General features: G+C 43.3%; 1 protein-coding gene across 1 annotated transcript in view; it reads right to left on the bottom strand.

The window, feature by feature from the left end:
- Window positions 1-23,914, bottom strand: part of ARMC3 (armadillo repeat containing 3) — a 112,022-nt gene that overhangs the window by 44,177 nt on the left and 43,931 nt on the right. The window contains exons 8-11 of the mRNA XM_040352510.1: window positions 22,425-22,608; window positions 17,993-18,145; window positions 17,803-17,908; window positions 2,515-2,764 (exon numbers count right to left, since the gene is read on the bottom strand). Of these exons, the coding sequence (XP_040208444.1) occupies window positions 2,515-2,764; window positions 17,803-17,908; window positions 17,993-18,145; window positions 22,425-22,608 (693 nt within the window). The remainder of the gene's footprint in view (window positions 1-2,514; window positions 2,765-17,802; window positions 17,909-17,992; window positions 18,146-22,424; window positions 22,609-23,914) is intronic.

Raw genomic sequence — 23,914 nt, 5'->3', positions numbered from 1 at the left:
ACAAAGAAATGAAGGGTCTATAAATCTTATCATAGGTGTATTTTACATGATAGAGACAGAATATCAACCAAAAATCCAAATACAAATGTTATAAACTGAGTTGCAGTTCAGTGAGTAAAATAAGTATTTGATCCCCTACCAACCAACAATAATTCTGACTACAGTACGTGCTCATGTGGTATACAGATTAGTCCTGTCCATTTAAGAAGGTGCTCTTAACGACAACTCGTTATGTGTATAAAAGACACCTGTCCAGAGAATCTCTTTTTTCCATTGAGGCCAGGTTCACACTGGTACGACACGACAGTCTTACCACTTTGGATCCGACGTTGCCCTGATACTTGAAGTCCGACATGCTTCTGACTTCAATGAACAGGGATCCAACTTTGATCCCCAACAATACCAGGCACTGTCTGGTATGAATCTTTAGGGGAAATTTCACGCACAATGTTAAAAAACCGGCATGGGTTCCCCCTCCAAGAGCATATCAGGCCCTTCGGTCTGGTATGGATTTTTAGGGGAATACAGTACCTACACCGAAAAAAACGTGTTGGGGTTCCCCCAAAATCCATACCAGAATGAGGGGCCTGGCCATGACGTTTTTTTTTAAATTTGGCATGGAGTTCCCCCTTCAAGATCATCAGAGCACAAGTCGCATGCCAAAGTTGGATGAGTCAAGACCTTTGATCCGACTTCAGTGATATTCAATGGGCTGAAGAAGGATCAAAGTAGTGCATGGAGCATTTTCAAAGTCGGACTGAGACTGACTTGTGTCGGACCAGTTAAGACGGCTCCCATAGGGAAACATTGATTTTCACACATCATGCGACATGAGTTCCCAATGTCGGAAGCGTTTGTCGTCCCAGTGTGAAACTGGCCTCAAACCCACCATCATGGGCAAGACCAAAGAGCTGTCAAAGGACGTCAGGGACAATATTGTAGACCTGCACAAGGCTGGAATAGGCTACAAGACCATCAGCAAGAAGCTTGGTGAGAAGCCATGGATTGAAATCCTGCAGCGCCCGCAAGGTCCCCATCCTTAAAGAAGGCACATGTACAGGCCCATCTGAAGTTTGCCAATAACATCTAAATGATTCAGAGAAGGATTGGGAGAAAATGCTGTAGTCAGATGAGACCAAATTGAGCTCTTTGGCATTACTTCAACTCGCCGTGTTTGGAGGAGGAAAAATGCTGATGATGACCCTAAGAACACATCCCTACAGTCAATCTTGGAGGTGGAAACATTATGCTTTGGGGCTGTTTCTCTGCTAAAGGAACGGGCCAAATTTGCCGTATTGAGGGGCCAATGGACAGGGCCATGTATTGAAAAATCTTGGATGAGAACTTTCTTCCCTCGTGGATGGGTCTCCCACCATGAACATTACCCAAAACATACTGCCAAGGCAACAAAGGAGTGACTTAAGAAAAAACACATTAAGGTCATGGAGTGGCCTAGCCAGTCTCCAGACCTTAATAGAAAATGTATTGAGGGAGCAGAAACTTCGAGTTGGCAAGCAACAGCCAAGAAACCTTAAAGATTTAGAGATGATCGGTAAAGAAAAGTGGACCAAAAACCCTCCTGAGATGTGTGCAAACCTGGTCACCAACTACAAGAAATGTTTTACCTCTGTGCTTGCCAACAAGGGTTTCTCCACCAAGTACTAAGTCATGCTTAGGAATCAAATACTTATTTTACTTACTGAGCTGCAACTCATACTTATAGCATTTATATCATGTTATTTTTCTGAATTTTTGGTTGATATTCTATCTCTATAATTTAAAATACACCTATGATAAGATTTATAGACCCTTCAATTTGTTTGTTAGGGCCGGTTCACACTACTGCAATTTCAAAATCGCGATTTTACAGCGATTTTGCGGCCTTGACTTTGCCACGATTTCAGGAAAAGCCAGTCTATAGAGCTGAATTCGCATTGCACGTGGATCAAACTCGCACAGGACTCTTTTTTAACGCTGCTTAGATTCGCAACGCATTGATGTGAATGGCACTCATGGAAAACTATGTTAGTAAAATGACTTGCGAATTTGAGCAATTGCAACGGATAAAATTCGCAATAGAATTTGCAGCAGTGTGAACCGGCCCTAAGTGGGCAAATTTACAAAGTCTGCACGGGATCTAATAATTATTTCCCCCACTGTATATTGTACACAACCTTCTCCTAAGATTAGATTAAATATAATTAGAAAATCTATAAATTATGGGTGAAAGCTCATCCCTGGAAGAAATGAAATACCATCTGAAAAAAAAAGGGAGGCTCAACAAAAAAAATCATCAATTCTGCAGCAAAATCAGTTTACATTTCTATCCCTCTGCTCATCCCTCCTCTGGGTACATTGTTTTCAGCATGTAGGTGGAACTGATACAGCTGCTTTAAAGTGATAAACTCCATACAGGTTAAAGTCAATGAAATTAAATCATATGACATCTATAAGACCAGAAGGCAGTGTAGTTCCACCACAGATTCCCCAGTCTTGTCTGGAAATGTTTCTTACCTCGGCTCTGGCATCCGCATCACACCCCACGGCAGCCACCGTGAGCGCTGCTTTACTCTGCACCAGACTGCTGGAGGACTGTAATGGTTCCACCAAAGCGTTCATGACACCCTGAGCTTGTATAGTGACCCGAAGAGACTCTTGTGCAGCCATGTTGATGAGAACTGTGCAGGTGTTACTAACCACTCCATCCCTTTTATCGGACAGCAGATGAATTAATGCTGCATCTCCATCTGCCTCGGCAACATTGCTGTGTAAAAGAAAAAACACATTTTAGGCATAGAAAAAGAGTTTGCATGGAGTTTGCATGTTCTCCCTATGTTTACTTAGGCTTTCTCCCACACTCCAAAGACATACTGGTAGCTTAACCACTTCCCTACCGGCCCATAGTAAAATGACGTCCACAAAGAACTTCTGCCGTTCAGAGTGGACGTCATATGACGTCCTGGGCTTTCCGGGTGGATATCTGAATGATGCCTGCAGCTAAGAGGCATCATTCAGATATCCTTCTAAACTGCCGGCGATTCTGCACAACGTAAGAACGATCATAGCGGCGGTTCCGCCGCTAGATCGTTCTTACAGGCGGCGGGAGGGGACATCCCCCCCTCCCGCCGCCATCCGGTGCTTCTCCGGGCTCTCCCGTGCCATCGGGGGCCCGGAGAACGAATCGTCCGGCGCTCGCAGGAAGCATAGAGATGACTGGTGACCAGATGGTCACCAGTCATCTCTATGACCGTCGGAGGACCCGGGCGCGATGTGATGACGTCACGCCCGGGTCCCGTAAGTAAACAAAGCCGCGATTGCGGCTGCTAAGCAACCACAAGCATGAGATCGGTGAATTTTTTTTCACCGATTTCATGCTTTCCAGCCTGGAGGAGAGATGTGGGGTCTTACTGACCCCGCATCTCTCCATAAAGAGTACCTGTCACACACATTCCTATTACAAGGGATGTTTACATTCCTTGTAATAGGAATAAAAGTGATAAAAAAAAAAAAGTGTAAAAAAGAAATAAATATATATAAAAAAAAAAAGAAATAAAAATTTATTTTTTTAACGCCCCTGTCCCCGGTAGCTTGCGTGCAGAAGCGAACGCACACGCAAGTCCCGCCGACATATGTAAACGCCGTTTAAACCACATATGTGAGGTATCGCCGCGTGCGTTAGAGTGCCAGCAACAATTCTAGCACTAGATCTCCTCTGTAAATCTAAACTGGTAACCTGTAAAAAATTTCAAATCGTTGCCTATGGAGATTTTTAAGTACCGAAGTTTGGCGCCATTCCATGAGTGTGCGCAATTTTAAAGCGTGACATGTTAGGTATCTATTTACTCGGTGTAACATCATATTTCATATTTTACAAAAAAATTGGGCTAACTTTACTGTTTTTAAATTTTTTTAATTCATGAAACAATTTTTTTCCCAAAAAAAGGCGTTTGAAAAATTATTGCGCAAATACCGTGCAAGATAAAAGGTTTCAATGACCGTCGTTTTATTCCCTAGGGTGTCTGCTAAAAAAAACATATATAATGTTTGGGGGTTCTGCGTAATTTTCTAGCAAAAAAATTATGATTTGTACATGTAGGAGAGAAGTGCCAGAATAGGCCTGGTATGGAAGTGTGTATAACTGCCCGGTATGGAAGAGGTTAACAGGCTCCTGTCTAAATTGGCCCTACTGTCTGCATGTATGCGTAGCCCCCACACTGTTGCTAGAAGTGGCAGCTGGTGTTTTTTTGTTTGGGGGGGGGGGGGCGACAAACAACCGAACCCCCCCCACTGTCTGCTGGTCGGTCCGTCGACACTTACCCCATCGGCGGGGACCAGGCATCGGCGGGCATCCGAGGAGTGGCAGGGATCCTAGGAGTGGGGTGCATCAGGGCATTCGGGCATTGGTGGGCATCCAGGCATCAGCTCTTCTCCTCCTCGCTTCTGCCGTGCGTCTCCTCTCATCCCCCTAGGCGTCCAATAGGATTGCCTGTTCTTTCAGCCAATCAGATGACGAGTATCAGACCCACTTTCTGATTGGCCAGGAGGAGGATCAGTGTTGCAACAGCGAAAATTCATTTGCTCCCCCCCGAGTGGGCTCCGGATGCAATGCTCTGCGCTCCAAGCCCACCCACTACTTTGAAGACAATAAGAGCTTCTGGCTCTAATCAGTGCTTTAAAAACACACCCCCCGCCCATCCCCTTTCACTTCCTACATCATAGACAAAACAGTAAGTGAGAGGAAAGCCCTTTAAAGTGAGGGGATCCCTGGTTGTCATCGGGGTCATCAGAACTAGGGTAAGGTGACCAGATTTTTTAAATGAGAACTGGGGACATATTTTGTTTTTTACTAGTAATGGCGGCAATCAGCGACTCTCTGCCCGTCGCCGCCACTGCCTGCCTCACAGCCTGTCAAGTCTTACTCTCCGGACCCTGGCTACTACTGGGTGAGGAGCGGAGGAAGATCCCTCCTCCAGGGAAGGCAAGGAGATAAGCAGGCAGGCGGCTGGCTGGGACCTGAGCCGAGGCAAAAGAACATGCAAGCAGGGCCATCTTTTCCATTGGGCACGCTGGGCAGTTGCCCGGGGGCCCTGCTTGCCTGGGGGGCCCCACCGGCTGCCCAGCAAGTAAAAAATTGTGGAGAGTGACGGGTTAGAACTGCCCATGCCCAGTTTGCGGAAATCACAGAGAAGATCCGATCCTCCACAAGTGCGGGGGGTTGCTGATGTAAGGGGGGAGTGAATGCAAAAATGTAAGGGGGCACTGATATAAAGGTTCCCCCTCCTATATTAGTGACCCCCTCTTACCTTAGTGTATTTACTCTACGGAAGGTGGTCTCTGGTCACCAGAGTGCCCCCCACATCAGAGTTCCCCTTTACATCAGAGTCTGCAGGATTCCCCCTTACAATGCAAGGGGGAACTCAGTCTGCGGACCCTGATGTAAGTGGGAAAGAGAAAGCAGTGGACTCTGATATAAGGTTGTCTCTGGTCACCAGAGCCCCCCTCCACATCAGAGTTCCCTCCTTAGATCATGATCTGCAGCGTTCCCCTTTACATAAGAGTTCCCTTTCACTATAAGGGGGAATCCTGCAGACTCTGATGTTAGAGGAAACTCTGTGCTGGCTGGGTTATAGTAACCTGACCTTCATGTCAATGAAGAAATTTTTTTATTTTTATTTTACTTTTGTTTAACTTAACCAGTTAAGCCCCGGACCAATATGCAGCCTAAAGACCCAAGGTGTTTTTACAGTTCGGGACTGCGTCGCTTTAACAGACAATTGCGCGGTCGTGCGACGTGGCTCCCAAACAAAATTGGCGTCCTTTTTCCCCCCACAAATAGAGCTTTCGTTTGGTGGTATTTGATCACATCTGCGGTTTTTAGTTTTTGCGCTATAAACAAAAATAGAGCGACAATTTTGAAAAAAATGCAATATTTTTTACTTTTTGCTGTAATAAATATCCCCCAAAAACATATATAAAAACATTTTTTTTCCTCAGTTTAGGCCGATACGTATTCTTCTACCTATTTTTAGTAAAAAAAATCGCAATAAGCGTTTATCGATTGGTTTGCGCAAAATTTATAGTGTTTACAAAATAGGGGATAGTTTTATTGCATTTTTATTAATTTTTTTTTTTTTACTTCTAATGGCGGCGATCAGCAATTTTTTTCGTGACTGCGACATTATGGCGGACACTTCGGACAATTTTGACACATTTTTGGGACCATTGTCATTTTCACAGCAAAAAATGCATTTAAATTGCATTCTTTATTGTGAAAATGACAGTTGCAGTTTGGGAGTTAACCACAGGTGGCGCTGTAGGAGTTAGGGTGCACCTAGTGTGTGTTTACAACTGTTTGGGGGTGTGGCTGTAGGAATGACGTCATCGATCGTGTCTTCCCTATAAAGGGAATGACGCGATCGATGCGCCGCCATAGTGAAGGACGGGGAAGCCGTGTTTACACACGGCTCTCCCCGTTCTTCAGCTCCGGGGAGCGATCGCGACGGAGCGGCTATAAACAAATAGCCGCGCCGTGGTCCCGGATCGCTCCCCGAGCGGACCCGACCTCCGCATGTAGCGGGGGGGGTCCCGATCGGACCCCCCACCCGCTAATAGGCGAGGACGTACGTGTACGCCCATGTGCCTGTACGTGCCATATTGTGGACGTATATGTACATGCGGGGGTCGGGAACTGGTTAAACACATTGCTAATGGCACTAGCTACTGTATATATTTATAGTTTAAATACTGACATTTGCATTGTTCGGCACTGAAAACTGTAATTTTAGGTACTTTTTTTGCACTGGCAGTAAAAGACGTGGTTCTGCCAGTAAATTTTATGATTTTTGTCAGTAAATTCTTGTGCGTGATTGTGTAGACAGGGCCCCAGTGCACTGTATTGCCCGGGGGCCTATAATGCTCTTAAGATGACACTGCATGCAAGCGGAACTGGATGGGCACCCGAAACTGAAGAAATATTGCCTCCACTCTGACCAGCACATGATCATCAGAAAGGGGCACAGATAATGAAAAAATACATCCCCCTAAGCTAGTAGGAGCAGCGGAGCAGAGGGTGTAATTCAGAATTTTGTTTTTCATTCTGCACTCACTGGCACGGATTCAGATAGAATTGTCTATCTATCGGCGGATGTAACGTATCACAGATACGTTAAGCCGCTGTAAATTAGGGCGCAAGTTCTGTATTCAGAAAGAACTTGCGCCCTAAGTTACGGCGGCGCAACGTATGTGGGCTGGCGTAAGCGCGCCTAATTCAAATGTGGATGATGTGGGCGTGTTTTATTAAAATTTCATGTGACCCCGCGTATTTTACGTTCGTGAAAGAATCCCAGTGCACATGCTCGAAAGTACGCCGCAAATCGTCATTGCTTTAGACGTGAACGTAACTTACGTAGAGCCCTATTCGCGAACGACTTACGCAAACGACGTTAAATTTTCAAAACTCGACGTGGGAACGACGTCCATACTTAACCACTTCCCGACGGCCGTACGAATATGTGCGGCCGCAGGGTGGTTATAAATCTCTAACAGGACGCATATATGCGTCCTCCGCTCTTCCAGGCCACTAGAGGGCGCGCGAGCGCTGCCGGCGGCGCGCGAGCGCTGCCGGCGGCGCGCGCGTGCCCGCCGCATTCCTGAGATGCCGATGCGCGTGCCTGGCGGCCGCGATGTCCGCCAGGCACTCGCGATCGGCGGCTACAGGGACAAGACGTGGAGCTCTGTGTGTAAACACAGAGCTCCACGTCCTGTCAGGGAGAGAGGAGACCGATCTGTGTCTCTTGTACAGAGGGACACAGCATCGGTCACCTCCCCCAGTCAGTCCCCTTTCCCCACAGTTAGAACACACCCAGGGAATACATTTAACCCCTTCCATGCCCCCCTAGTGTTAACCCCTTCACTGCCAGTCACATTTATACAGTAATCGGTGCATTTTTATAGCACTGATCGCAGTATAAATGTGAATGGCGCCAAAAATGTGTCAAAAGTGTCCGATGTGTCCGCCATAACGTCGCAGTCCCAATAAAAATCGCAGATCGCCGCCATTACTAGTAAAACAAATTTATAATAAAAATGAATAATAATTCTGTCCCCTATTTTGTAAGCGCTATAACTTTTGCGCAAACCAGTCGCTTATTGCGATTTTTTTTTTTTTTACCAAAAATATGTAGAAGAATTCGTATCGGCCTAAACTGAGAAAAAAAATATTTTTTAAAAAAAAAAAAAATGGGATATTTATTAGGGTTGTCCCGATACCACTTTTTTAGGACCGAGTACAAGTACCGATACTTTTTTTCAAGTAGTCGCCGATACCGAATACCGATACTTTTTTTAAATGTGTCCCCAAATGCAGCCATGTCCCCCCCCATATGCAGCCATGTCCCCCACATATGCAGCCATGTCCCTCTAGCCATGTCCCTCACATATGCAGCCATGTCCCTCTAGCCATGTGCCTCACATATGCAGCAATGTCCCTCTAGCCATGTCCCTCACATATGCAGCCATGTCCCTCACATATGCAGCAATGTCCCTCACATATGCAGCAATGTCCCTCTAGCCATGTCCCTCACATATGTCCCTCTAGCCATGTCCCTCGATGCGGCGGCACGATGCGGCGGGGGGGGGGGGAAGGGGGGGAAGTATTCTATTTAGGTATCGGGGGTATTTGCGCGAGTACGAGTACTCCCGCAAATACTCGGTATCGGTCCCGATACCGATACTGGTACGGTATCTGGACAACCCTAATATTTATTATAGTAACAAGTAAAAAATATTGACTTTTTTTTTAAATTGTCGCTCTTTTTTTGTTTATGGAGCAAAAAATAAAAACCGGAGAGGTGATCAAATACCACCAAAAGAAAGCTCTATTTGTGGGGAAAAAAGGACGCCAATTTTGTTTGGGAGCCACATCGCACGACCGCGCAATTGTCAGTTAAAGCGACGCAGTGCCAGAAGCTGAAATTTCACCTGGTCAGGAAGGGGTATACGTGCCCAGTAAGGAAGTGGTTAACATAGGATACCCCTCATATAGCAGGGGTAACTTTATGCCGGAAAAAGTCGAATGTAAACCACCTAAAAAAATGCGCCGGGCAGAGGTACGTTTCTGAATCGGCGTATCTACCTAATTAGCATATTCCTTGCATAGATATACGGAAGCGCCACCTAGCGGCCAGCGTAAATATGCAGCCTAAGATACGACGGTGTAAGACACTTATGCCGGTCGGATCTTAGGGAAATCTATGCGTAACTGATTCTATGAATCAGTCGCATAGATGCGACAACCCAACTCAGAGTTACGACGGCGTATTCGGAGATACGCCGTCGTATCTCCTTTCTGAATCCGGGCCACTGACTTTGAAATTGCCCCATCCCCTGAAATTGCCCCAGCCCCTGTGCAAATCCAGTCCAGGGACAAAACTGGGGACAGACTTGGTCTGGGGACAGTGTCCTCAATTCGGTACTAGTGTCCTCTAAGATTTCCCCTCTATTCCTGTTCTGGGGACAATTCAAAATATGGGATTTTCATTCACTTTCAATGATAATGTGAACAAGAAAAACAGGACAAATAGAGCGGGTGAATCTCCCTCAGGCTGGGTTCACACTACTACACTACTTTCATCCTACTTTGCTCTGCTACATCGGTCCTACATTTATCCTACATTGGTCCTACATCCATCCTACTTTCATGAACAGGATACTACTTTGGTCCGACTTCAATGATATTCAATGGGCCTGAAGTAGGATTAATGTAGGACCAAAAGTAGTACAGGGAGCATTTTCAAAGTCGGACCGACTTGTGTAGGACGCTACAAGACGCTCTCATAGGGAAACATTGAACACAGAGCAAAGTAGGATGAAAGTAGTGTAGTAGTGTGAACCCAGCCTAATGGAGAAAAAACAAAAAACAGACAGGTGTTTTGATTCACACCCACTCTATCCAAAACTAGGCCGGACATAGATGGTTTGATTCTTGCTGAACCGGCCGAGATTTGAACCATGTATGGGCAGGCTGATTGTACCCAAGTTGATCGATCGATCAACTTGGGTATAACCAGATAAATAAAAATAACGGAACGGTGCTAAAACAAAGTACAAAAAGTGAAAATACATATAATAAAAAACTAGCATAAGGCCCCTTCCACACGGGGTTGGATCCGTCAGCGGCGTTCGCCAGCTCAGCTGGAGATTTCTCCGTTGATCTCCGCTGAGCCGGCGGATGACAGGTCCCTCTCTGCTCACTGAGCGGGGAGGGCATGTTGAGCGCCGTTGCTTGTTTATGGAGAGAACGGATCTCACCCGATCCGCCAGGGCGGATGGTGACATATCGCCATACGTCTGATTTTAGGGGATCGGATCAGATCGGATGTCAGCGGACATGGTCACCGCTGACATCCAATGCTCCATAGTCAAGCATGGAGCGCCGGTTTAGGTCCGCCGATTAAACTCACAGGCAGACCTAAACGGTCCGCCCGCGTGAAAGGGGCCTATGTCTATAATATAAGTTTCTTGTTTGTGAAAATTAACACTGTATACAAGTAAATGTACAATATAAACACAAAAATAAAATAATGTGCAAACACTCAGTACAGTATATGATGCATAGAAGTCCAGTGATAATAAAATATAGGAATAGAAAAAATTTGGTAAATCCAAGTCCCTTTAAAAAGAAAGATGGAAAAACACTATTTTCCAAAAAAACAGAAATCCTCGGCATATATTAAACACACGACTATCTAAATGAACAGATTCATCTTCATGCTAAATACAGAATTTGACAAATGATCTGAGCCGGTGATAATTAATTTGTGCTGCTGAAATACTATCATTAATCAAAGTGTCCATTCCTGTACGGAACGTAATCCACAATACTATCTTCAGGTGATACTTGCTAAGAATTCAAATAACCTAGCAAGTTCTAATCACAGCATAATACACAGTAGATGGGAGAGTGCTGCTAATTCAGTCATCAGTTAAAATGTTACTAAACCCAGGACCTGCATTCTCTATATCTGATCTCCCACAGTACACAGAACATGGAAATGCAATTATTTTAGTAAATATAAACTGCTAAATACCTTTTCTCATCAGCAGTATATAGCAGTCTTGTGACTTCTATGAGTGTATGGTTAAAGCTTGTCTGATTGTCCTAAGAGGCTGCATTACCCCTGACTTTGTCTGGACAGTGCTGATTGGCCCTGTGATGATCACATGCACCCTCACAAAAATAAAAAAAATCTCTAGCAATACACACCAAACTGAGCATGTGCAGCGTATCCCCAAGGCTCTGTACTATCAGGAGATGGGGATAGTAAAAGAAGGGGAGGATCAGAATCAAATAGCCTTTTTACACAATGCAGAGGATTAACCCCCTTAGGGTCCACAGTGAGTATAGCAAGCATGATTTACTGCATATACACACTGATTTCACTGTTGTGGGTTTAGTAACACTTTAGGGTGTGATAGGAGAATGTGACGGCCTTGGCTAAGCCTTACATTCAGTCTTGCTCCTCTCATGTACTAAAATTGCTACAGGATTTGAGGCCCGAACTTCCAGCCTTACAGTAAAAGAGCCTTTAAGCCGACCTGGCGAACTGTAAGACAAGTAGAGCTGTGGATCCCTTTATAACGAAGTTACCTGGCCTCCCGAGACATTAGCTTGGCTTTTTTTAACGCCAAAGCGCCTGAAAAACAACCGAAAAACGCCCCAGTGTGAAAGGGGTCTTAGCGGCACTTTACCAGCGTTTTTTCGGGCGCTGGCAGTGTGAAAGGGCTCTGAAAGCATTTAGGCTTTCACATTGGGATTGCAGGTGAGGCTTCTTTCAGGCGCTTTACAGGCTTTTTTTTAACGCCAAAGCGCCTGAAAAACAACCGAAAAACGCCCCAGTGTGAAAGGGACCCAACTCTGAAGCCAGATTGACAGTCAGAAGGAGATCAGTAGTAGCAGCCCGTGTATTTTCTTTAGGTTTGTGAAGTGTTATTTTGCCTATCCACCAACAGATGGCAGTAACGTTCTAATTAAAAAATATATATTTCAATTTGACATTTGTAACTCTCCACTGACTGCGGCATAACTGACTGTTAAGATGAGATCTCACTGTATTATTCATGTTAAAGGTAATTACAAATTATAATTACCAAAATATAAAAGATGAATCTTGGGTATTTTCCTTTTAGCCATGAACTTACAAGACATTTGATTCCTTTGATGAGGATTACCTATTGTTACTTCTTTCATTCATTTTTAGTGGAAAATTGTAATTATTACTTTCAAGCCACTGTCCCGGTGCTCCATATATATGTACCTCAATCCAATGTAAATTACATATTATAGAAGTTTTCTCACAAACACATACACTGCATATTGTTACACATCTAAAAAAGGGGGGTTATAACCGGCCAACGGTGCTTTTTCTCTTTTTTCTTGATAAATATCAGCTTCAGCAGTTTTATACATTTCTAAAACTGCCCAATTTCTCCATATCAACAGAGAGGGAATTAAAAATGTATAGATTGGTTATATAGAAAATTTCTAATGGCTAAAAGCTAAAGGTTGCTCTCCCTGGCCTAGATTCAGGTACATTTGCGCCCTCTTACGGAGGTGCAGCGTACCGTTTTTACGCTACGCCTCCGTAAATTACCTGCGCTACGCTTCATTCACGAAGCAGTAGCTCCGTAATTTGCGTAGGCGCTCCGTAAAAATAGACGGCGTAAGCGCGCGTAATTTAGATGATCCCGTAGGGGGCGTGGATCATTTAAATTAGGCGCGTTCCCGACGTGCATTGCGGTAAATGACGTCGCAAGGACGTCATTTGCTTCAACGTGAACGTAAATGGCGTCCAGCGCCATTCACTTACGCAAACAACGTCATTTTTAAAAATCGCAACGCGGGAACGACGGGTATACGTAGCATTGGCTGCCCCTGCTAATAGCACGGGCAGCCTTACATAGAAACCGACGTAAAATGCGTACGCCAGGCGCGCATACGGTTGTGAATCGGCGTGAGTAGGCAATTTGCATACTCTACGCTGACCACTACGGGAACGCCACCTAGCAGCCATCGGAAGAATGCAGCCTACGATACGACGGCATAAGAGCCTTATGCCAGTCATATCTTAGGCTGCAGTCGGCGTAACAAGCTTTCTGAATACATAAAAGTCGTTACGCCGGCGCAACTAAGCAATTGCGCTGCGTATCTATGGATACGCAGACGCAATTGCTTACTGAATCTACCCCCCTGTTTCTTCTCTACCCCCCTAATCAACATGCTAATGCTTTTTTTTTTTTAATAAAACCTTTCTGTGCCATCCATAGCTATGATTAAGCACTAAGTTTTGGTGCGAAACGCATCAGCTGGTATCCTGTTTGCTGTGACATGTATGCTGTGATTCTATTTTTACAATAAAAGCAACATTTTTGGAGTACGGCTGTCCAGATATTTTCCCTTTATTTTGCATTTTCAAACAGAAAGCCCATACAGAGGTATTTGCAGAAAGCTGTAGTGCCTGAAGGAGCCTGACATTGCACCTCCAAAAACATGTTTTATTTTTTTCTTGCCCAGTTCCTCCACACCAAACTCATCAAGCCATGTCTATATGGACCTGGCTGTGTGCACAGGGGCACAGTCATGCTAGAACAGAAACGTAACACCACAAGGTTTAGAGTGCACATTAGTCTAAAATGTTTTTGTATGCTGTAGAATTATTAGTACAGTGGAACCTTGGATTACGAGTATAATCCGTTCCAGGAGAATGCTTGTAATCCAAAGCACTTGCATATCAAAGCGAGTTTCCCCATAGAAGTCAATGGAAACGTAGATAATTTGTTATGCATTGACTTCTATGGCATGCAATACCGCATGTGGCCAAAGGGGGGGCGCGCCGGAGAGCCTTGGAAATACTCGGAATGGTATAGGGACAGCTCAGCTGAACTTGGAAAACCTTGGATAGTATTCCCGAACGTTTCGGAACGGCTCCAACCGGCTCTGCTAGGTTCCGGTGCCCTCGCACCTCTGGCCAAATGCAGTACTGCGCGCCACATTAGCTTGAGTTCTGCCCGTTTTGCGAGACAACACTCACAAACATAATTTTTTTTTAAAAGTTTCTCGTTCTTCAAAATGCTCGTTAACCACGTAACTCATAAACCAAGGTTCCACTGTACTGGAAACACCCGAGCTCAACAATATTGAGGAGAAGCCAGATAGTTTGCTTTGGGAACCTGTATATGATTTCAATTACAGTGATTAGCATTTTGTATCACTAGAGCAATGGCCTTTGAGATGTTTTTTCTAGGGAGTTCCAAGACTCATAGGGCCAGATCCACGTAGCGGAACGTAATTTTAGGCAGGCGTAGCGTATCATAGTAACGCTACGCCACCGCAACTTTGAGAGGCAAGTGCTGTATTCACAAAGCTACATATAAGGTGCTTTGCGAGTGCCGCCCCCCATCCCCTGATGAAGTTACGTCATTTTATGAAGCAACTCGTTGGGAGGAGCGGGTGACGTCACACAAGTATTCATCACACGATTGAGGATGGAGGTGGAATGAGAATACCAGCAAAGTGGGGAAAGGCAGAACTGTGGCACAGGAGACCCCAGTTTAAGGGGCAAGCATAGGAGACATGATATGGTGAAGGGATATGCTCATGGTGAAAGAACAAAACTGAAGGAACATAAACGCAGCAAGAAGTTGGGAATATTTGGCATGGTTGTCATTACATTAACATAACATTGCAAATGTAAATTATTGAAAAATCACATGGACTCTTGGGACTTTTTCTTCTTTTTATTATATTTTTTGCCTTCATATTCATATATTCATATTTTGCACTATGATGTTGTTTTTGGATTATTAGTTTGAGTATATGATATTATCCATCTGTACACTATTTCTGTACTGAGCGCCACTGTTTGGGATAGATGTACTTAGTAAACGTGTGGGAATGCAAGAGGCATGAGCAGCAGTAGTGACACTAGTTAATTTTTTATATATTTTTTTAAATTTATAAGGCAGACATTTGTGGCCGAGTTGATTTTATTATCAGTTTTTGAGTGTTTTATCACAGGTTAGAATTTGATATATAGTGATAGTACTTTACTCTCTTCTTGAGTAGTTACACTGAACATTTTTGGGTTTAAATTTCAAGATCAGCGCTGTAGGCGACTGAATACTGGTTTTCCAGCAGGACTGTTTGACGGAAGTGATCAGCTTCTGTTGAACAGAAATTCCTGCTGAACCGGACAAATTTTTTTTATACGTGTGTATCCAGCATAAGGCTGGCCATATGCTATGAGATTCTTTTTATTTATACCAAAGAACTGAAGTAAAGAAATCTAAAGATTCCCTCATCTACACTAAATTGTGTAAATGGAGGAATCTCCCCTGCCGGCTATTGTAATCTGACAGCTGACACCCATGGCTGAATCCCCAAACGGTGGCAGCATCTGATTGAATAGTACCTCTAAATGTTGCAGAATACCTGAACAGCGCCTGCATCTAAATGGATGCAGGAGCTGATAAGCCAAGAATCTTCCACCCGTCTCCTTCAATTCGCAGATCAAACCATGTCGGGGAAAAGCGTAACGACTTTTGACCATTTCATTAGGAACCCGCTGAAATTCACCCTGTGTATGGTCAGGTTAAAATAGAAGTATTGACTTAGAAAGAATGTATAGTCACCTAGGTGGATGCAGCATTGATCCGATGCTTCAGCTATCCCCTGCTGGCTCTGCAGTGAGAATTGAGCGATCAAACACCACTGATTGCTCTGTTCTCCCCTCTGCTCTAAGCAGAGAGTCGTGACTGTCAGTCTCCAGCTCTCTGCTCTGCCCCTCCAGCACTCACTAGAGCGCTGGGCTGTGAAGCAGGTGGGAGGGGCTAACTCAGGCTCTCGGCGGATCGCTGAGAGGCTGAGCCAGGATCCAGTCCAGGCACCTGGGTGGATCCCGACCATATGGTGGAGATCTTTCCTGAGCCCGGACCGGCTGAGTGATGTTAGCCAACAGTGGATTTTAGCCCGCTGTCAGCAGAAAACGGGTCACCGGAGTTCAGAACGAACTACCCTCCTGTGACCTACAGGAGAAGTATAGCCAAAATAACTTTGGCTACACTTCTCCTGTAAGTCAGTCTATGTATTTTTCTATTTTGCTATAGTTACCAGATCCACAGGGTCAGACATGTCCTGTAAGTTCTTAACCTCCCTGGCGGTATGATTCTTTCAGAAAAAAGGTGCTGAAAGCGGTACCATTATTTGCAAGGAAATTTGGCGTTTTATACTGTAGGCCTGTAATTCTTAGGAATAACTCACTTAAATCTGACCAAACATGAGTCTAGTAGGCATCCCGGGTATGAATTTTTTTTTAAAAACAAAATTATAAATTATAATATAATAAATAATTATAAATAATTATAACAAATAATAATATAATTATAATAAAAATTATTCAATAATGTAATCAACTCAAAATCACTGAAATTTGCTCAGTTGCAGAATTGTCGCTGTCATTACTTTTATTTTTTTATGACGAATTTCCCAACAAATCGCTATCGTACAATTCTGCAAGTGATTATAATTTATTATCGCTGTTTTCTAGCTGCTCTAAAACCATTTTTTACATAAAGGGACACTTTTGGTTGCTATGGACAATATACAGTTTGCAGTCAGAAAGAACAGTATTTATTATATAAAAGAACATGTAGGGCACTGGGCAAACCACTAGGGACAAGGGGGGGGGGTGTATTTTTTACATACAGTACTGTAATCTATAAGATTACAGTATACTGTATGTATTGTGTTTGTTTACCTTTTTGAATTTGGCGCCGTTCTCCGCTCCCGTGCGTCGTAACGTCGCAGAGAACGGAGATCGGCGGCACAGGAGGTACCCGCTCACTCACACAGCGCGGTGGCATCACTGGATCCAGGGACAAGGTAAGTAAACACTGCCTGTGGATTCAGCAAGGCGAGCCCGAGTCTGACTTGGGGTTACCGATCGTAGCCGAAAAATCTCACCCCGAGTCAGACTCGGGAACACCGCCAGGGGGGTTAAGGTGTTGCAATGCAACTTAAAGCATTAATTTTTACTTTTTTTTTTTCCGCTGTAAAAGGTTCAGTGCTTTAAACACATCCTTGACAATCCATTGATGCTCCCTGAAATTGAATGTGGATAAGAATCTATTGAGTCCTTGAACCACGAAAACCTTGGTTTGCATTTTATCACGCTGTATTTCAGGATCTATCAGAAGATAAGGGCACACAATGGAATGAATAAAAGCTAGGAATGAAATTACTTAACAGCTAAGCTGTGCCACGACCTAAACCAGATCAAAAGCAAAAATGTAATTTGGAGTGTACCTTTAACAAGACCTTTCTAAATGGAACCCCCTAAACACACTTAGAAATGAATGGCGTTCTGACCTTTCATGACAACATTTCAGACTATTATTGTGCAGTACCTGATCCTTTGCCAAAACTCCTAAAGGCAAAGCATTTTACCGCTGCTGACGAAAAGCCATCCACCTTCCCAACCCGTTTCATATAAGCGGCTTCTTTTCTGTATGTAACAGCACACTTCCCTGTGACGTGCTGACGAGGACCGGCTTTATAATTGATCCAGTGGAGAGACGTCGAATATTGTCCAATTCTCCCATCACGCGGAATAAAGGTCAGGCAAATGTCACAGGTGTCAAGTGGAGAACACGGGGGGAATTCTATATATTGCTGCTCAGTAGGCAGGTTCTCAGGCATGGGGCATACAAGGCATCAGTATATTGGTAACTCTTAGGACAGATAATTACCTGGCATTGCTCGGGGAACCGGTGGTAAGATTGGCCATGGTGAAGGCTGCAGCTTCTCGTAGCTCTGCACTGTCCTTGTTCAATAAATTAATTATCTGAGGAATTCCTAAATCAAGAATACAGCTTATTAGCTCAGCGTGCAGGGCAGCTGCCTACAACTCATTGCACATTACCCAGCTTGATAACATACCTTGTGTACCGAAGACATCCTTACTAGCCGCACTCGCACACATAATGGAGATAGCTTGCAATGAAGCAATCTTAACCCCATCATTATCAATAGTCAGCAGGTACAACAGCGTTTTCTCTGCTTCTTGTTCATGGAAGAATTTTCTGTTCTCGGCTGTAAGCAATCAAAACAAATTGGACAAATAAAAAAAATAAAAAATTAATTTAACCCTTTCATGACTAAGCCTATTATTGACATTTGTAACGTTCAAGTTAAAATCCGTATTTTTTGCTCGAAAATTACTTAGAACCCCCCAAACATATTATATATATATATATATATATATATATATATATATATATTTATATATTTAGCAGCGAATCTAGAGAATAAAATGGAGGTTGTTGCAATATTTTATGTCACACGGTATGTGTGCAGCAGTCTCAAACACAACTTTTTGGGGAAAAAGACAGTTTCATGAATTAAAAAAATAAATAAACAGTAAAGTTAGCCCAATTTTCTTTTTGTATAATGTGAAAGATGATGTTACGCCAAGTAAATAGATACCAAACATGTCACGCTTTAAAATTGTGTTTTAATTGGAATGGTGACAAATTACCTGAAAATCTCCATAGGCGACGCTTTAAAAAAAATAACGGTTACCAGGTTAGCGTTACAGAGGAGGTCTAGTGCTGGAATTGTTGCCTTCTTGCTAACGATCGCAGCGATACCTCACATGTGTGATTTGAACACCGTTTACATATGCGGGCACGACTTACGCATGGGTTTTCTTTACTGTGCGAATTACGGTACCAAAAAGTCCCCATAGGCAACGTTTTAAAAAAAATAACAGTTACCAGGTTAGAGTTACAGAGGAGGTCTATTGCTAGAATTATTTCTCTCGCACTGACGATCGCTGTGATACCTCACATGTGTTATTTGAACAGCGTTTACATATGCGGGCGCGACTTTTGTATGCGTCTAAAAGACCCCAAATCCCTCCTTTGCACTTCAAAGTATTCAGATTGCTAAAAATGGCGATTTTGAAAACTGTATTTTTATTTTTAACCGGCGCCAATAAGCCGAGTAAACCGGAAATGACGTCACTTCCATGTTTACAGAGAGAAGACTGGAATGAAGTCATTTCTGGCTTCGTGACAGTCGGTCTCTAGCCGTCGGAAGTTGTGGATCGAGGATAGGGTCTCCCGGTGGGGCGGGAGGCCCGGTAAGGACGGCGGGAGGGGGGATGTCCCCTCTCGCTCCCCTGGGATAACAACCAAAAGGCTTTTAGCCATATCGATTGTTATCCCTGGGAAGCCGACCGCCCGCTCTAAAAAACAGTAGCGGGATGATGCCTGCAGCTGCAAGAATCATCCCGGTATAACCCCCTAAAGCCGAGGCCGCACATATGTGTATGGTCGGTGTGAAGGGGATTTACTGTATATGCATCAATCTGTAACTCTTCTACCTCAGGGTTACCACAAATATTTGACAAGTGGGAACGGACAAAAATGTATCAAAATGTGGCCAGTCCTTGCTGAACGGCCAAATTTTGATCTGTCTATGGCAGCTTGAGGTTTAGTAGAGCAGAATTTGAAGATTATCTGAAGCCTCGTACACACGACCGAGGAACTCGACGGGCGAAACACATCGTTTTCCTCGTCAAATTCCTTGTTAGGCTGTTGAGGAACTCGACAAGGCAAGTTTCTCTATTCCCGTCGAGGAAAAATAAGACATGCTCTCTTTTTGTCTCGAAGGGATCCTCGACAGTTTCCTCATCGAAAAATGTACACACGACCGGTTTCCTCGGCAAAAAAAAATCCCAGCAAGTTACTTGCTGGTTTTTGCCGAGAAACTCGGTCGTGTGTACGAGGCTTCAGACCAAGCTGGCAAAAAGAAAGTTCAAAACAAATCTTAGAAATTATTATTTCACAAAAAAAAGTAGTTGATGTTAGAACAGACTTTCGGAAGAGAAAGTCTAAGAAATAATGTGGTGGTTGTGGTGGGGGGGGGGGGGGGGGGACAGGGCTTGAAAAAAATGTAAGCAAAAAATCATACTGATGGAGAGTTGCAGGGAGGAAAAGACAAATTTTAGAGTGAAGGTCCACTTTAAGAATAACATGGCTACAACAAGCCAGTACACGTGATTTTATCAGAAGCATTATTATAATATTATTTATTATACAAATAGGTACATTAAGAGTTAAGTGATAAATGGTTACATGTCTAGATAGACGGACGAACGGCAGATAGATATAGATAGATGGATTTACAATAAAAAATTCAAAAACGATTTAATCGTAAAGTATATCGATATCTAACATATTGATACATAGATAGATACTTTGATCAATCAACATGTAACTGACACTATAAGAAATCAGCCCTCCCATTTCATGTTAAGTCACAGGAAACACCCCAGTGTCAGAGTTTAGGTCCCCAAACAGCATACCTCCCAACATTTTGAAATGGGAATCAGGGACACCTACTAACAAATGTGTGTTGGCATAGGACACGCCCCCTGCCACACCCCCTTAAAAGAGAATTAACAAAAAAAAAGGTTAATTACATCCACAAGGACTTTTTTTTTACCACTACTATTTGTTTGTATGCAGCCATTTAGAAATCAGATGAAAGGTTTAGCACTGGGAAACACTTTTTGATAGATAAAAAGTGCATTTTATATACAACTATATAGATTAGACCAAAATGAGGAGGAAAGAGGGACAGAGGGACATTGCTCCAAATCAGGGACAGTCCCTCGAAATCAGGGACAGTTTCAGAGGTATGCCTAACAGGATTCTGTGGAAACAAACAGGATTCCATGTATGGAGCTGACACTTTGCCTCCAGATCAATATTGTCAGCCAATTAGTGTGATAATCGTGCTGAGGATGTTCTGGCACCATGCTGTACCCACCAACCCCCCTAAGCAGCTCTACGGGGGTGATGGCTCATTAACAGAGAGTGGGCATAATTAGCAGACAAATCAACAAGTGAAAACAAATTAGATTTGAACAAATCCCACAAAGAAAAAAAAGATACATGCTAAGCAAATGTGCAAAATTACACAGAGATTCAGTGTATATATTACATTTAAAGTGGACCTGCCATTAGGTATTAGATCGAATGCTGCAAAAGGAAGGACAGTTTTTATATGCTAATTAAGGTACACACACACACACACACACACACATTATATATATATATATATATATATATATATATATATATATATATATATATATATATACATACATATATATATATATATTCCATATAAGTGCAACAATCCTCTGAACTTTTTTCTTTATATGGTGGAAGGACCTGATTGTACTGTACTGATTACAGACCGGGTGCTGCTCTCCTCAACTATAGTGACGATTATGTATATATACAGTGAATAGGGTGTATTTCCGCACCAAATAAATAAGTAATAATAATTAATCACAAAGTGAAGTACTATTGAATACTTATAGTGACAAGCAGCTCCTCTGTAACAAAATAAATATATAGTGCAATGGACTGAAAAGAGTGGAAGAGGGCGCTATTAGTATTAATACCAATAATGCGATACCTCTCAGTGGGAGGATGCGATACCTCTCAGTGGGAGGATCGCAATGGTATGATTAAAGTAAATAAATTAATTTAAACACTCCAGTGGACAAAATACAAATATAACAATATAAAATTAATTATGTCTCTACCGTTACTATGCATCTCCCTTGTCAAGAGCACATCGGGTGAAGTCTCAGTAAATGGTGGTGGCTGCAGTATCACATAGACTCTTTTGCATGATTTTGGATTGAATTCACCTGCGAAGGCAATCACCTATGGACTTTGTTTTTTCACTTGATGCATCCTTTTGAGGTGTCATTCAAGAGACACGTCATTGTTGACTTTGCTCATTGGACACATTTTCTATCACTTAGTTGTTGTATTTAATAACTCACCTGTGTATGGTAAATCACTGTATAGTAACGGTAGAGACATAATTAATTTTATATTGTTATATTTGTATTTTGTCCACTGGAGTGTTTAAATTAATTTATTTACTTTAATCATACCATTGCGATCCTCCCACTGAGAGGTATCGCATCCTCCCACTGAGAGGTATCACATTATTGGTATTAATACTAATAGCGCCCTCTTCCACTCTTTTCAGTCCATTGCACTATGTATATATACACACACATTGTAAGTCCACTTTAATTCTTAGCTCCATGACATGCAAGCTTAATTTATTAATGCATGGAAATGATTCTGGCCTCTAATCTATAGGCCAATCAGCTCAAATTAATTTGTGCCATTGTCTGATGTAAAGAAAAGACAAACTGTCAAACGACTGACATTATCCAGTGGAAACCATCAGATAAATCGTTCTGAGCTGTGACCATTCACATATGTTATTCATAATTATTCTAAATGTAATTTTCACACTGAATGTCACACACCATTGTGAGCTGACTTGGCGATGGCCTTGGCGGCATTCCTCTGTATGTCAGCCAGTGGGGATGTCTCTGCAAAGGTCAGAATCTTCTTGAGTCCTCCTGACTGCTGGAGAAGCTGCACGGTGTCTGCGTCCTCAAGGCAGTTAGCGATTATCAGAAGGGCCTCCACGTGTAAGTCATTAAGCTCCTAAGAAGGCATAATGAGCACATATGCAGACAAAGGGCTTGGAGATGTACAATAAAGAACAAACAGCATGGAAAAAGTTGTAGGCGCCACAAAACACCTCTGCACATTCATAGCACATAGTTTGGCTTCAGCGTATCAGTTGACCATAGACAGAAATTTATCAGCTTCTTTAAGCCCTTGTTCACATCGGGGCGATTTGACATATCAAATCGCATGCCGAATCGCAGCCTATTTCTGGCAACGGCACCGTTCGAATCGGTGCGACGCTGACTTTGCGGTGCAGCACCGATTTCCAAAAGTAGTTCCTGCACTACTTTTGGCGACTTTGTCATTAGACATCTGTGCATGAACCCGCACAGGTGTCTTTAAAATCGCCACCGAACTCGCAATGAAATGCGGGTTTGAAATCGTGCGAGTTTAGATGTACTCGCATGATTTTGGACCTGCCTCCAATGTGAACGTAGACTCATTGTCAAAGCCTAATTGAAGAAGCTGAAGTTAGAAGCTGATTGGTTACTATGCACAGCTGCACCAGATTCTGTGTGCACCAGTTTTAGTAAATCAACCCCATTATCTTTCAGCATTAGCACTGGCTTAGCGCAATGGCCTACCCTGAGGAGGTTCCTCACTTATCCCTCTCAGTAACCCTGACGCTATCCTTTAATACAAACACTAACACCACTGTAAGCCCAACCCCAACACAAGCCTACCTTGTAATGCTAACCAGACACATTTTGATCCATGTATGGGCAGACTGGTTGTACACAAGTCAATCAATTGATCGACTTGTGTACAAACAGCCTGCTGGAAAACGTTCTCTCGATCCGTGCTGCCGGCTGTAGCCAGCAATGCTGATGAGTGTATTCTGAAAATAAAAGCTCCCTGCTGTCAGAATACAATAACTCAGTGGGAGGGATTTCCCCATCCACATTGAGTGTATGGATGGGAAAATTGAGTCATTCTTTCGTTCAACCCGCTGGTTGAAAAAAAAAATTACTTTTGTATTGCCAGCCTAACTTTCATACTAACCCTCCCTGTAATCCTAATACTCACTCTCACATTAACCCCAGTGGGTGGAACGGGGAAAAAAAAGACTTGATTCCCCCATCTACACACCCAAGGTGCATAAGGGAATCCTCCCCCTGAGCCTTTGTTTTCTGACATCGGGGAGACTTTCCCCCTGTCAAAATACACTGATCAGCGCTGCTGGCCTATATCTGGTGGCGTCGATAAGTAGATCGACTCATGAACAACCAGTCTGAACAGATGGATTCAAATTTGGTTGGTCCGTGCTGAACATACCATT

This window comes from Rana temporaria, chromosome 5 (genome assembly GCF_905171775.1).
Source record: "Rana temporaria chromosome 5, aRanTem1.1, whole genome shotgun sequence".
NCBI lineage: Eukaryota > Metazoa > Chordata > Amphibia > Anura > Ranidae > Rana > Rana temporaria.
The sequence above is the reverse complement of the archived record's forward strand: the minus strand, read 5'-3'. Positions and strand labels throughout refer to the sequence as shown.